Source organism: Agelaius tricolor, unplaced genomic scaffold (assembly GCF_023055355.1).
Source record: "Agelaius tricolor isolate 1412-34295 unplaced genomic scaffold, bAgeTri1.0.p SCAF_3, whole genome shotgun sequence".
In the NCBI taxonomy this organism is placed as follows: domain Eukaryota; kingdom Metazoa; phylum Chordata; class Aves; order Passeriformes; family Icteridae; genus Agelaius; species Agelaius tricolor.
The window spans coordinates 10,259,627-10,275,605 of record NW_027269263.1 but is presented as its reverse complement, the minus strand read 5'-3'; the positions used below and the strand labels follow the sequence as shown (position 1 = coordinate 10,275,605).

The 15,979-nt window shown below is 37.3% G+C and overlaps 1 protein-coding gene across 13 annotated transcripts in view; it reads right to left on the bottom strand.

The window, feature by feature from the left end:
* Positions 1–320: 320 nt before the first annotated feature.
* Positions 321–15,979, bottom strand: part of BICD1 (BICD cargo adaptor 1) — a 171,547-nt gene continuing 155,888 nt past the window's right edge. For 4 of the 13 annotated variants that reach the window (XM_071422420.1, XM_071422424.1, XM_071422421.1 and 1 more), the window contains exon 9: positions 321–6,115. In XM_071422420.1, the coding sequence (XP_071278521.1) occupies positions 5,883–6,115 (233 nt within the window). In that variant the 3' untranslated portion in view covers positions 321–5,882. Of the gene's footprint in view, positions 6,116–11,862; positions 11,949–15,979 lie in introns of all 13 variants that reach the window. The other 9 variants (XM_071422422.1, XM_071422423.1, XM_071422426.1 and 6 more) reach the window with 5 other exon arrangements.

The window sequence follows — 15,979 nt, the reverse complement described above, 5'->3', positions numbered from 1 at the left end:
CTTCAGCTCTTTTGCTTCCACATCCCCTGAGGATGGAGATCTTCATCTTACAGAGCGTCCTTGTGCTGAAAGTTTGTGCAGAGGTTGCAGGATTTCAGAGATCACACAAATCTGCTAGAAACACTATATGGGGAAAACTGTATTTTAGTATCTGCCTCAAACTCAGAAAACAGAGGAAGCATCTTGGCTTAATTCTGATTCCCTTTTCCTTTGATTTCCCTTCTTAATTTCCTCTTTGATACCTTTGATTGATCTCTAAGAATGTGAAATTCTAAGCACTGCAGACTGCTGTAAATAGAAGTAGACCACACAGAATGGTGTTAAATGAACAAAAATGGCCAGTTTATTCACTGGAACAGTTATGCATTACACTGTAATTTTAATTGGAACATAAAGATGTAAGAATCAGTATATCAGCTTCTTTTAATTATTTTCTTCAGCACTAGAGTGTTTTTCCCAACCATTTGACTGCATGATCATATTACACATGTACAAGCACAGACTTTATGAATCCCTCACAAGGTATTAATCTAGGATTGTCTACAAGGACAAGGAAAAGTTAACATGAGAATTACTTCAATTTTAAAAATAAAGGATGCATTTTTGGAAACAAGATTTATTTAACTTTTTTGCTTTCAGCATAAAGTAGCAACAAGAAGAGTTTCCAATATTCAGTCTTTAGCAAATGAACATATATACTTTTATATTCTTCACCACCTAGAAACACTTCATCATTTAACCCCAAGAAGGCAGGACAACATAATGTCAATTCAACATAGGAGTAGCTGAGTTATTACAGCAGTAAACATACAGTATACAAATTTGTGTTTGTCACAAACTCCACCAATGCTAAAACTCTTTTGAAAGGAACACAGCAATCTGTATGGTTCATTAAATACAGAACATCATGCAAATGGAAACATTCAATAGATTACAAAAATCACAAAACATCAGTTTTCTTTTTTTTTTTAATTGTTTACAAAGGATCAAGTTAATTAACCCTTTAACAGTCAAACCACAGGGCTGAAAATCAATAGGGAAATAAGTAATAAAATGGACTTAATTTATCACTGGCATAGCACACATAGCCATATCTGTGAATAGGAGAAATAATAATAAAACAAGCTAGATTATTCTTATTTCTTGCTCATAGCTGATAAAATACCAACTAGCTAGCAAGCCAGTCTATTTGAAACTTTTATCAAATGCTTCTCTTTATTGATTTTCCAAAATATTTTTGAAATCGAGCAACCACGTATTCAATAAAAACTCCGATTACTAACACTGAGAAAAAACATACACTCTTATCCACTCTTGTACAGCAAATCATGATAATCAAAACAAATAGCTTTGTAGAAAGACACTTTTGAAATACAAGGCTCTATCACCCAGAGTCTGCCCACACATTAACTCCAGTAATGAAATATTGGATTTTTCCTTTACCTTTTGTCACTTTGTCACTTGGTTGCCATTACATTTCACAAAGGGGATTTTCAAGAACTCCACAGGAAACAGATTAAAAACCAATAAGGATTTAAGCTGTGCACCTCCAAATGAAAGATACAGACTCTTTGTGATAGTTCTCTTGCCCTCCTAGCAATAGGAATATGCATATCACACAAGAAATAAGAATTTTCTAGCTTAGTTATGGATATGGAGAAGCTACACGATGTTAACAATGTCATGCACACATTTTCCATTGCATATTTTGATGTATTTGTGCCTGAAGGCGAAAGGCAATTGCTTTTTTATTTCTTTTCCACAGGATGCTTAATTACACTAAAAAAAAAAAAACCCTTAATGGTTAAAAAACATCTGAATAGTATCTATCCCTTTCAGACTCACTGCACACACAGTAAAGGAAAACTGAAGAAGAAGTGATGACTGGAATTTTTAAAGAGGTAACTATAGCAATTATCATACTTCAAAGGTAAAACATCAGTCCCTGCCATTCTCAAACAAAGATTCCCGAGGAACAAAAGAAAGAAATTTACTGTAACTTCAGTGGATATGCATCTTCTGCCAAAGAAAGGAACAGACCTCAGAAAGGCTGATGTAATCTATACCTTATGATGATGATGATGATGATGATGATGGTCAGTCCAGCTATAAGTGGAGCTGGCAGCACAGCTACTGACTTTGGCAATGCAGGATGAACCAGAAGGTTGGTACCAAAATTAGGGCCCAGACTCTGGGTGTCATTCCCAGTGGGATAAGGACTGGGTCAGATTTTACTAACAGCTTACTTAAGTAGTTCCAACATAATTATGGTGAGCAGCCTTCATAGGTGAGGTCAAATTTCATAAGTGAGGTTATAGTTCATAACATAATCTCCTTTATGTACACACATTAATATGGTAAATGGCTTAAACAACTTCTTCATTGTTTTTAAAATAAAAAACAAACTGAAAATCCACTTGGCATTAAAACTTGCAGCGTTAATTACAGTTTCATTCTACGAACTCTGCTGTATAGCTATGATTACATTAATTTACTGTGAAAAATGTGGATAGAGAAAGCACAGAGATGCCAACCTGTCAATCAGATCAATCAGAAAGAATATCACTTCTGCCCCCATTTAGAAGGCAGAAAATTCTATACAATTAGCATGAAAAACAGTTATGTCCTCTTTCTTTAAAACCTCCATATATGTTCTGACTGATAGAAAATATATTTTTCCCTACTATTATATTTTAAAATTTATTTTTCATCTTTTTCTCCTTTTATATTTGTTTTTTTTTCTATTTCTTTCCTTTTCTTCTTCTCCTCACACGTTTCCTATAAACTGGATTTCCTCAAGCAGATAATTTCACTGAACAAGGAATCATTTTTCACTACATCAGAAAATAAAACCCAAACCAAAATGCTCCTGTTTTGATCTAAATGACCCTATTTTGAGTAGGCTATTTCAAATCCAAAGAAATTTCAAGGCTATCATAGAGAACAAAAGCTGTGTTTCAGACATAAAAGTTGGGATTTGAATTGCCTCCTTACTGAGTAGAACACATAGTAGTGTTTCTAAGTATACTCAACCATTACAAATATATGTATCATTTTTTCTTAATCCTTAAAAATCAGAATAGATATCAACACAACATTAATTAATTTTAAATGGGGAAAATGTAGTATTTTGCAACCCTTAAAAAACCCCAGGCTTTTGTTTCTGGTTTTGTCTGCATGTAAATATTCCCTACAAAATCTCTCACAAAGTTTTATATTATCAATCAATATATAATAAAGAAGAGGTTTTCATCTTAAGTTCAAGGTATGTATTTTATTTTATTTTATTTTATACTGGTTAACTGACAAAAGTTGTCCCAAGGACCTACAGAGTTTTTTAACTTACAATGCAATAACTACAACCATTTGTACATCAAAGTTGATTTGTTTCTAGTTCTCTCACATTTCCAACAATTACATTTTATTACATATAAAAAAATGTAAATTGAAAACTTAGGAATTAAAAATTTAAAACTTAAGAGAATAAAAACATTTATTTCTATAAAACAGGGCCACAACTTCCATACCACTGGATGTTCTTTCATAACTCTTGATTCACATGGACATGCATATGTTTCTAAACTGTTTTGATACCTTTTTTTTCCCCAATAAATTTGTATCTATGTAGAAAGGAAATGTATTTCATGGAATTACTGCTTAAATAAAGTGTAGGAAAATGCCTTTGATTTGGATACGAAAATAGGAAAAACTATTCCAAGTGCAGTCAGTGGTAATTGCATTCAAAGTGCTAAGCAAACTCCTTCTCTTATTGACAATATACAGTAGCTGTCTTTGTTGGACACAGATATTCTTACACCAGTCAGACAAGGTCAGGAATCTGGAGATGCTTTTTGAAAGCTGAATTTGCCTCAGACAAAATACTATGGGGATTTTTAAAAAAATCAAAATAGCAGCTAAATTCAGTGTCAGACACCATGATGGAGCTGAACAAGTTTTACTTGACCTTTCTATGACAAGACAACAGGCAGTTTAATTATGATACTGAATAGTGATGTAAAGGTATATGAGAAGAATCATGTGAACCCCATGGAAAACAAAGTCACAACACTGCCAAGTGTTATCTGTTTGATCTGATCAGGACTGGGTATCAGTTTGTTCCTATTTTCTCTATCTCTGAGTGTTTTGTTACTACAGCTCAGCTGCTTTGCCAAGGTTACACGACAGACGTTGTTGATGACATAAAATATTTCTATTTACAGCACCTTTGTTCTTGGTACTATGGTAAGAATGATTTGTTAGGCACACTGAGTGGTCACCGATTCTTTCCTCTGCTGATGGTTTCTGTATTGTAACATTTGGTAAGCACTGTTACTAAAAAAACTGACTTCATTTTCTCAGATTCAGGCAGAATTTGAAAGAATTGTTCCAGCCACACCTGCAGCAATTGTTTTCCCCAGCTGCCCTGTACCTTAGGCTGTACTGTGTTTCCCACTTGTCGGTCAAACATGTGCTGCAGAGAAGGAATAAAGACATGTGGAAATACCCAAGCCTCTCTTCTGTAAATAAATTAAGGCCACCTAACAAAACAAGGAGCCTGCTAGTTACCAACAAGTAGGCAGCACTGCAGACTAGTTTCTCCAGCTAGAAGTTTCTCCATGACCAGATGGGAAACCCACAGATGCTGAACCCTCCGTTTAGCCACTTTCCTCGCTGCCAGGTATACTGTGCAAAATAAATTCCTCTATCCTTAATTTTGTTCTGAAACTCACTGCTTTTAAGAAAAAAAACAGGCTTACTCAGCTTTTACAGGAAAGAATCTTTAACTAGGAACACTGTGCACTGTTGCGATAGAGTCTGCGTAGTGTTGATCACCTGAGTATTTGTCATAAACTGACATGAGCTAAGGTTCTGTGTCTGTTGATTTTTGGCAAGGAAAAAATGCACTACAGTAAAGTCCTGCTGACTTTGATCCACACCACCAACCCTACCTGCATGAGTTCTTTCTCCACAGAATACTTCACACGAAATGCACACGACTTCCCCACTCAAACTAGCCTTTCCTGGTAAGGCCTCGAGCTAGGATCCTGAATATGGGAGTGGGAGGAAAGAATGTTCTCAATTAGCACACAGCATTTGACTTATTTTAGATTTTCTTTCTCAGATACCAAATAGAAAGTAATCCCAAAAAACAGCACCAATTCATGATGCGAGAAGTATAATTACAATGCAAGCAAACAACTGAAAACAAATCAGTACATTATCCTTTCATCTCCTTCTTAGGCTTAATAATTATCTTTCAGTGAAGAGCTAGAACAAAACCAGAAGCTAGTGTAATAGGAATTAAAAAACAACAAGTGCATAAACAATATCAGTGCAGCAGCAAAATATACAGTCATTGTTAACATTCCAATTCAACCCATTTCCAACATTTTTGTGCAATAAAAATTGGCCGTATGCTGGCCAATGCAACAAGCCTTTTTTTAATATTAACACAGTCATTCTTCACTGAAGCTATTTCTGCTTGGATTTAAAAAATAAAATTAGTTAAATACAACTCTCACCAAAAAAAAAAAAAAAAAAAAAAAAAGACTACATTTTATAAACACAAAATTCTGGTGCAAATAAAGTAAGAAATAAATATCACACCCTTGAAGACAAAAAGAAATTTGAACTGGTTCCTATGGCTGAACTTAGAGGATGTGAGGGTAGGATTTTTGTAACATATTTTTTTTAACATTGGCTTAAGTCTCTCATCATTTCAGAGGTAAAGCCAAGCAGCTGGGAGGAACATTTTTGTTGAGATGTTAAATTTCACTACACTTCAGTTGTGATAGCACAGTTTGAGTACAATCAGAGGAACCATAAAAAGTCTTCTTGATAGGTTGGGCTCTGTGCTTTGTGTTCTTCTTCTCAACCTTCCCTCAGTTGCCAGAGCAGGGGATATGAATCCAGACTTGCCAATGCAGCAACAAGGCAGGATTGTCCACCCACTTGTTGGGAACAATCCCAACCTTTGTTGCATGAGCTCCACTCTGTTTGCATTTTCTCTTACGTTGCATATGAAGATTAGGGGTAAGGAGGAGGCTTAGAGAGACAGCTGAGAGGGGCACACTGAGAGCTGGAATGTGGCTGCTCTTCTGGAAGAGCATTAGGACTGAAAATTAAAAAGAAAAGAGAAAAAGTGCTTAAAATACAAGGCAAACTTTTTACAAGCATGTAAATAGTACAGGGCTGGAGATGAACTTTAAGAAGGGATGAAGCCTCATCTCTAAATCCATATCCTCAGACACACAGCATACATACAGAAAACTCTCAGTGCACAGCAAGTCAGTGAGACTTGGATGTGTTTGTGAGGTGGACCAGATATCCCACTTCACAATTCCTGTACACAATTGCTGTTTGCATGCTGGGATGACAAAGGCTGTGTGGAGAAAAAAATGCATCTGTGAAATGGGAGAGCAAATTTGAAGGACAAGATGCAGGTGCCATCTTTACATGAGTATTAAAGATTTTCTATATGCAGCTGATTCCCTTTTTTGAAATGAAGGACAGTGCCAGGCTGGAAATCAGGTTTCATAGCTCTGTGAAAATGTGGTATCTTACTGAATTTCACCTATTTACTAATTGATTTGTACAAATACAGTGTAGCCTTCTTCATCAGGCCCCTTAACCATTACATGTTATGTAATTTACACTCCCGAAGTGTGGGGATTTCTTATGTTTTGTTTTCTTCAGGGTTTTGTGCTGCTCAATTCCTTTTCATTCTGTCATTTGACTGTTTCTCATGTACAATTTGTCTGATAACAACTTAATTAATTCACCTGTCTAGAGTGCATTTATAGCACTCACTGGCACATTGTGCAGAAAGGTCTGAACCAGCTTACAGGGGCTGGAGTAGCAACAAAGAAAAGGGGCAGCTAACACAACCACACCCCACTTCTTAGTGCAGAGCTGTAGAAAAACAAGATACCAAAACAAAATGCAAAAAAAAAATTTCATTATAAAGAGAAGGAAAAGGAAAAAAAGGAGAAAAATACCAAACCCCCCAGTTCTTTAATGTGTCTAGGACGAGTTTTTCCCCTAATGCTTCAAATGTTCTACAGTGTTGAAGTTATTCCAAGCTCAGCACCATGATGTATGATAAAGCACCATCATTTATGTCTCTGTCTTCAAGAGAATTTGCCTTCTCTGTTTTCCTCCTTTAGAAACTGTGCTTTTACATATTATCTCTGCAGCACAGACTATTGGAGTTCTGGCTGAAGGAATGCAATTAGCCTATTGCTGGAAATGAATCAATTTGAAATGCCAGAGGTGTTTGGAAAAATGCTACTGGAAATGCCAGCAGTACTGAAAATGTCTTTGGTTTCCACACACAGCATTTACTTTAGGAAACAAAGAGATGTCATTGTGTTTGACTGAAGAAAGAAAGTGTGCACCATCACCATTAAGTAACTTGATGGCAATGTCCACATTTTCAAATCAGAAAATCTGAGAGGCTTTAACCCCAAATACACAATTCTACAGGAGCTACAGTCCTTGCACCTCTGGGCTTATTTGAAGGTCATAAAATTGCATGTTTTAAGTTAGATCCTGTTTCCCAGTAATGCTCCTGAAGATGAGTTTCCTGATTGCAAAATGGGTGGTGAGAGGGTTATAGAAGCTCAGGGTCACACAAGCTTTGTTTTATGCTCAGCTGTCTAACAGTTCAGGCCCAAAGTGTGTAGTGTTATGGACTATGACCCCTCAGAAGAAGTAATTCTTTCCATGGCTGTATCCATCCTTTCCTTCTGTCATATTCTGCCACATGCAGATGCAGATACAGCATCCACAGAGGGATCTCATTGAGATCTTTACCTGCTCCACACCAGTGACTGTGTCAGGAGTGACTGCAGATTGACCCAAAAGCTCTGTATTTACTCTCAAACTTATCCACTCATCAAGAGCCAGCTCCTGGCTTCAGCACCTCCTAAGTTTTCAAGATAGGCTTAGGAGAAGCACTAGCCTTAATTCCTTCAGAGACAGAAAACTGAATTAGACTCTTAACATCCCATTTGGGGAAGACAAACAAGGAGGTGATTACACAACCCTGCAAAGACTGGCTTAGTCTTCTCCCTTGCTGCCTTGTTTCTTTTTAAACAGGACTCCTATAATTGCCAGAGAGGAACAGAAACTCAGCACACACATTCCTTGCTCAGAGATGTGTTTGCCTTTTGAGGCTTCCTTCCTAACTTTAAAAATAAGCAACAAAAGATGCTCATGCTCTGAGGGAGAGGACTGGTGAGGAAATGGCTGAAATTGCAACTAGTTATGTACAGCATCAGTGGCCTGAAAGAACCTCCTTGAGACACATAAGATTCTCCCCTACACAAATATAAACAAATTTATGGCATGACCTTCAGTATAGAGCCAGCCATGACTGTAAAAGCTGTACTACACACTATCCCAGGCTATGCTCAGATTAGCAATTCTAAGCACTGTGCTTGGAGTTATATTAATTTTCTTCTCCTGGTAATTCTGCATTGCTTCTTACTTTGAAATACACACACACTTTGAAATGTGCACAGAAGAAATAGAAAAATTTGTCTCACTATCTCCTTTTCAATCAATAATAAATATTAAGGGCACTAGGAAGAGAAAAAAAATGTCAGGGCTATCAGGCACCTTTATAGTAGCATATATAAACACATCACCTGCAGCTCCAATAGATTCAAATCTTTTTCTAAAACTCTGCTGTTATACCTTCCTCTCTTCAGAAACACAATTCATCCAGTTCATTAATGCAGATTTGCTGTAGCAGTACATAAACTAAAAATGTATCAGAATCAGCAAGTGACACGTGGCCTTCAATGTGCTTTTTATGGCATTAGAGGTGCTGGTGGCAGCAGGTCCTGGAGCTGAGCTATCAGACACACTGGCAGTCACAGACAGCAGAGGATGGCAGGGCAGATTAATAACACAAAGCAAGACAGAGACATGGAAGAACTTGAGTTTTTGACTATAAACAGAGAATAAGGAAGAACATTGTTACATTCACCCAATGGGATATGTGTAGTTTTAAAAACATTTGGTTTTTACAGACTTTTTGTGAACATCTCTTTAAATGCCAGTATCATTTGGGGATGTATTCATTCAATTGATGAATAAAGTCTGTGCAATTTTTTTGTGTTAGTATTATTGTCTGGCTTTATGCAGCTCTTTTATTTGATTTCCCTGGCACTCAAAATACTAATTATGTATTTCTAAAATTAACTGGAAAATGGTGTGCAAAGCCCTTCAGTGTTTGTAAGTACTCTGTTCTGGCTTAGAGATGTCATTCACATGCAACATTGTCTGGCATTGATTATAACTGTAACAAATCACCAAAGGAAAATATAAACAGACCAATGATATTTTCAGAATGCAGAAATTTTGCGTGTGTTAAGTTGCATATTTTACCCTTTTAAAAATTTATTTCCTACTGTATATAAATAAAAGCATTATTTTGTATTACTTTATATTACTGATTTAATTTGAGGTACTGGGGAGTTGTGGTTTGTTTTTGTTTTTTTAATAGATAATTTGGGCCTAGAGTTTTGGCCTCTGATAATGGAAATGAGGTTTTCAGTGCATTCAACAGAAACCTGAACACAATCCAAACATGGGCATGCTCTTTTTGATATTGGACAATGGCAATATTTTAGTCTTGTCCAATACAGTCCATCAGACAGACAGCTACAGGTGCTACCCCAGGGAAGGGGGAACAGAATCTAGTCATTGTCAGGGCAGGCCTGGATTTGGTTGCTTGCCCCATATCCCTAGACCTAGAAACTGAGGTGATGCATGCAAGGCAGAGGGAGACTTTTGGGCACTGTTGCATCAATTTAATTTAAAAAAATCTTGTAAGGAAAGTTCTCACAGATCCTCCAATCAAATTTCAGTTGAAATATACAGATTCAGGCAAAAAGACCAATGTAAAGCTAAAATGAATTGACTACATCTGCCCTGGAGTCTCATTTGGCTTGAAACTACCTTGCTTATCTAGTGAGATTTACCAAAGCCTGTGTGCTGGAATCACAATTACTAAAGATGCCAGAGTTATCAAGTCCCAGTTAAAAACCATAGTATAGCTAATGAATGAGGGAAAGCTCTCTGTGAATCTATTTGTGCTATGGTCAGGTGTATTAACTGGTTTCAACATGATTAGATATTGCAGGATGTGGAAAACATCTGTGTGAAGCACAAGCCTTAACCAGCTCTTGTTTAGTCCTGGCTGAAATGCCACTCAGAGGTCACATTATTGCAAGAATTGTGTTGGAGACTAGAAAAAACAAGCACAGCTCTCTCTTAAAATGAGTGACTTCAGGGACAATCATAGGACAAGGAATGGTGGACAAGCTCCTGGCTTCCTTCTCTGCTGCATTTAGAAAATCCAAACCTCAGTAAGTCTAATTGGTCCTCAAATGCCCTCAAATTTTACTCCAGATTCCAATTACTTCATTTAAACAGCTCAACAATTTATGTCATCATGCTGACTTGCATTAAATCTATTGTTATGCTTCACTGCTTTACAGAGCTGGGCAGGTGATGTGGCTGAGGCAAGCAAGGCAGCAGGGTGAAAATACCAAAATCAGTGTTGTTTTGACTTCACCAGACAAGTACAAATCTAGTGGTAAAAAACAATAGCCACCTGAAAGTCAATTTTTCAGCTAAGTGTGTAAGGTGTGTGCTGTTTGTAGGGTGACTGATCTGAAGTTTTTAAAATATTAACCATACTTTAATTCTCAGAACAAGGTAATGTTTGCAGATTTCTGAGAAGATATTTTAAAATTACAGAAGCAATTGATGGTTTGCATGTAGAGAGGGATGGTATTTGAGCATATTCATCACTGGAGAGTAGCTCTGGAAGGAACAGAATAGCCTTTAGTTAAATTAATAGGGTTAAAATAAGATGTGTTGATGTTAACTTTCCATGTGTCCAAAAGCACCTATTGCTAATCTCAAATTGCTCTAACATCTAAAATACAGGAGCATCACTTTACCAGCATATTAAGGATTTTAAATGTAACTTGTAATTTTTTTCAGTGAGCTGTAGAACTCCAAACTGCAAATCAGTAAATTATACTTTCCAGTTATAATGAGTTTACACCAACTTCTCAGTAAAATTTTCATATTGCTCTTACATAGTAAAGAAGATAATAGTACTTCCACTTTGCAGGCAGTAAAAGAAAGGCACTAACTTGGTCACTGCAGTTCAGGCAAATGCCTAAAAACAATGTAAATTATTTCAAGTGAGAGCATAGATATAAGTGAATACTAGCACAGAATGTGCCATGAACAGATAAAATCGTTGTAATGTCCTTTTGCTTTGCTTAGGTTTGGGGTTGTGCCTTGATTAACCCAGCCATTCCAGAAGCATGATGTGGCCTTTGCACCACCTATGAGTAAGGACACCAGGAGTTTACTTTTAAAAACAAGATTAAAAACTGATTGCCTTAGGTCTGAGTTTCCAAGTCAGGGAGAACTGCTAAAATCTCACAAATGCCTTTAAAATGCCACCTTACCAAAGAGAAGCCTGCACCTACCCCTGAAATTAAAAGTCCCCCATTTCAGTAAATCTTTCTAGCAACAAAATAAATTCATTACTACTTTGGCATCATTGAGAAACTGCATCAAAATATCAAATGAGGGCTGCAAGATCCAGCTTGGCATTTTTTCCATATTTTTACAGGGAAGCAAGTGCATGAATGCTGTGACTCATGTTGGTGCTGTCACTGCAGAAATTACCACTGTTCCTCAAGCTGTTAAAGGTTTGCTGTTAGAGAAAAAGTGAAGAGCTTTTGTCTGAGGAGGAGGAGGAGGAGGAGGGGGGTGGCAGGCATGCATGCAGCTCTGTGCAAAGAGAGGAGAGTTAGTGGAGTTTACCTGACAGTCTGGCAATCTGGCCCCCTGGCTAGTTGTGAGCCGTGTGGCGGTATGGAGGCAGCAGGCTGCTGACAATCTACAAGAAACTGATAAATTAGACATATATACAGAGAGATTACAGAGCAAGGGTTAGTAACAGCACTACACAGGCTAGGCATCTCAGGGAGAGATTTAGTGAGGAATGTGCTCTTGGTGCCTTATCTGACAGAAACACCTTTTTTCTGATAGCAGTGACATTGGCTCTTGCCTTTTTCTCCTTTTCAGAAGGAGCACTGGAAACATTTTTGTTTGTTTTCCCTTAGCGCTGACAAATTTTGGTTTAAGCAGACAGCAGTAATGGGGCTGTATTCAGGATGTGGGTTTAAACCTTGTACTTCTCATTCTTCTGCTCATCATCTTGTTTTGCTCACATCTAATATGAAAAGTGTCAATAAAGCTACTCAAAATTTATCCAAAAAACTTATATCCATATAAAAACAATTATGTCATCTCATTACAACAATACAAGAAAGAGCTCCAAGAAAATATTTTCAATTTCTGAACAACACTTGTGAGGTTGGGGTTTTTTGTAGGAAAAAGGGAGAACTTGATACAGTCAGTTTCACTGTTTTGTCTCAATTATTTTATCAATTCCCTGTCAAAGAACTTTCCACATTAACCACTTGCAAAGCTGTATTATGGTTTCTTATTTATTAAATAACAGTGAAGTCAAATAATCCTTCATTGCTACGTTTTCCTGTGACATTCAAAATATGAAGACAGCTTTAGACTGGATAATACTTGTGGGGCTTCATGGAAGTAGTTGAACAAGGCAACCCTGCTTTCTAATTCAGTAGTGTTTACTGAGATTTCCAGATCTCAAGAATTTCTCTTTTTCCCTGCAGCATTCTGGCCTTTCATTCCGCTGTCTGTGTGATTCAGATTGTCACACATCAGGATCTTTTCAAACATTAGAATCTATGGATGAAATTCTGAGCCTATGAAAAATTACTGGAGATTATTTTTTGTCTCCAGCAGGACTTGCAGACCTGTCATCCTTCCTGCCTGCTTCAACCTGATTCTCAACCCGTTTGATGGAACAGGGTTATTTTCCCCTAAACCATAAAAACAAGACAAGGGAACTCCACATACTTGGAAAGAATTTGATTTTTTTTTAAATTGGTTACCACTTAAAGCTCAATGCCAATATTCATTTTTCTTTACAATGTAGATGTGTTTCAAAACCCCCTTCTATTCTTTGCCTCAATCAATAGAAGAAAACACAAGTAATTTGCTGCCAAGAGTGCTGAGCTGACATCAGGTACTGCAGAGCAACACATCTTCATAGCACATTGAGCATCATATCCACTGTTATAACATTTCCCTTCCATGCCAGCCCACAGGGCCTCTCCCTAGTTCCTGTGAAGATCTGTGCTGACCTCCAGTGGGTAAGAAGCAAGTGCACCCAAATCACTGGTTTCTTCCTGCTTCAGCACAGAGAAGAAGGGTTTGGAACCTATTTTCTAGAAAAATAAGACCAGAGTTTGTGCTGGCACCAGAAATGGAGTAAGAAAGAACACTGGCACTCTCATTTACCAGGATTGTCACTACAGTCCTCACTACATCTTTTAGCAGAGGAGTGCAAGAGTTGGCAATCTATTTGAGTCATGAATTGAAGGGGCTGTCATTTCAGCACAAAGCTCAAATAAAATAAGAGGTGTCTGAGAAACAGACAGATCAGGATAACTGCAGATAGAAAATGATGGCAAAAAAAATTTAATTAATGCTTATTCTAAATAAAATAGTTTGCAGAAGTCCAAAGTAAAGTCATGCCTGATAGGGTATACAAGGTCATCAGTGAGGAAAGAAATACAGAATAGAATGCTGTGTGATGAAAAGGTGCAGAAAGGTTTCACTAATACAGAAGAAATTGTTCTGACAGGCTTTCCCAGAACAACACAAATGCCTGATTTATGATCCTGTTCTAATATCACAAACATGGTGCAAATATTTTATGATGCATCTTGATCTGCTACATTTGGCAGAATGCTTGAATAGTGAGCCAGGTTCTGGGAGGATTATGCAAGCTGGATAATAATATTTCAGTGAGCATACTCCCTTGACTTTGTGTGAAACACTATTCTAGCTGGTGTCAGCAAAGCTTTTGCAGTCTGGCTCACGTTCACATCAGGACCAGATCTAGTGATCCACATGTCTTAAGATGACTGAATCGTCCTCCCACATCCTCCAGGAGTGAAGTTTCTGAGGATTATGCTAGGAAAGAGCTAAGCAGAATGCATATGGCTTACATAGACACATTTCAAATTCAAAGGAGCTTCTTATCTGCTTATGTCCAAGTAGCTGTGCGAGAGCTAACTTTATTCCTTCTATATTTAATCCTTTTAAGTATTTTGGAGGATTTATAACACCCTTCTCTAATGTCATGACAATCATAAAATGACTTCTTTCTACTAAGGAACTCCTGCCTGTATTAAGGAAATGTTTGTTTCTTTCTGAAATATTCTGCTGAAGGTTAAAAGTTTCCAAAAAGTCTTTACTAATTCTATTGTCACATGCCATAAAGACAAGGTAAGAAAGACATGTTCGTTTTTACTAAAAAAAAGTAAAAATAAATTTTAAAATCACATTGAAAGAACCCTGTTACTTGTACTTCTCAAATATCAGGGCCTGTCAGTCAAGCCACAGAGTGAAAGGACAGTCTGTCATTTATGTAGAATGTACTTGGGGTACAGACACAGATAACACTTCTTGCTGTGTCTTCTGACACTATCACCAAGAAAATCATCAATAAAGTTATTAAATACAGACAATCTTATTTCCCCATCATCTTCACTTGCTGTTAGGAAATAAACCACTTTGGGGCAGGGAATGAGTTGGCTGATCTCAAGTCCTTTTACAACTCCATAAACCTATGACAAAGAAATTAATTTTAGTGCTCATTTCAACCAGAGATGGCAAAGGGGAGCTATTGTACACAGGGCAGAAATTCACATGCCAGTTTTCACTGAATTCAGCAGGACTTGTGACACTATCCAACAACACCTACCCCTGGCTCTATTGGAAATGTGAGCTTTGACTTGTGCTATATGTTAGTCCTGTTTCAATTTTTCAGTTCCTGACATTTTAGCCACTTGTACAAAGATGATGTAAAGGGCTCCGAGATTTCCTCTCTCCCAGATTAGCCACTGCTGATTTTTCTTTGGAACCTAATGCCTAGTCCTAATCAGGCTAATCAGCTCCTGATGTAAGAGCATTTAAAAAAAAAACAGGCTCAGAGAAACCACATCTGCTCACATGAGCACTGAATGTGCTGCTATAAATTATCTGCTGAGAGCAAATCTCACCAAAAAGAGAGTATTTTCCTGTGCTTCCCTTTGGCTCAGCCACAAAAACAACACATTTCCCTGGTGTCACAAGATGTGCTCTGCCCTCCAGTCTGTGAACTGGGTGACTCTAACCAACACAGGTCTGCTTTATTGGGTTATTTGTGTCTGAGATGGGCTTGCCTTCTGTTGACATCAGCAATGTCCTCAGTGAAAAATCTACATTCAAGCATTTCCAGTCCCACCTGCTCAGGACCCAGCACACTGCATGAACATTTCAGCACATTTTGACTCTCAGTAAATTCCTAATCTCTACACAGTGCTCTCAAACAGCAAGACTACTCAGAATCTCAAGATAAGCATAAAAGACTTTTAACTGCACTTTGTTCAGTTAATCAATGAAATTGTTTTTCCTCTTTTATCTGAAAGGGCAAAATAGAGAGCCAAATAGCAAACCAATCAACAGGTACAGTTAGATATTTTGCATTTCTGATATGAAAACATTGGGAAAAATCTGTTCTTAATAAATGAAAATCTGTCAATAAATGTTTATGACCAAATGTGAGACTGAGGCTTTTTCAGTCTGTTACAACAAACCTTTCCTAGTATCCCATTAAACACTTCAGGCCAACAGAAACTCCTTCTTTCCTAGGTAAAAGTTTTCAGGCTATCTGACTTTGTGCTAGGCTATCCAATGTCAATTGAACTTGCTCCACCAAGTCTGAGGAATTTGATAACATGTCTATGAAGCTGTTATTGAAAATCTACTTGCCAAGAGAAGCTGTCTCCATTAA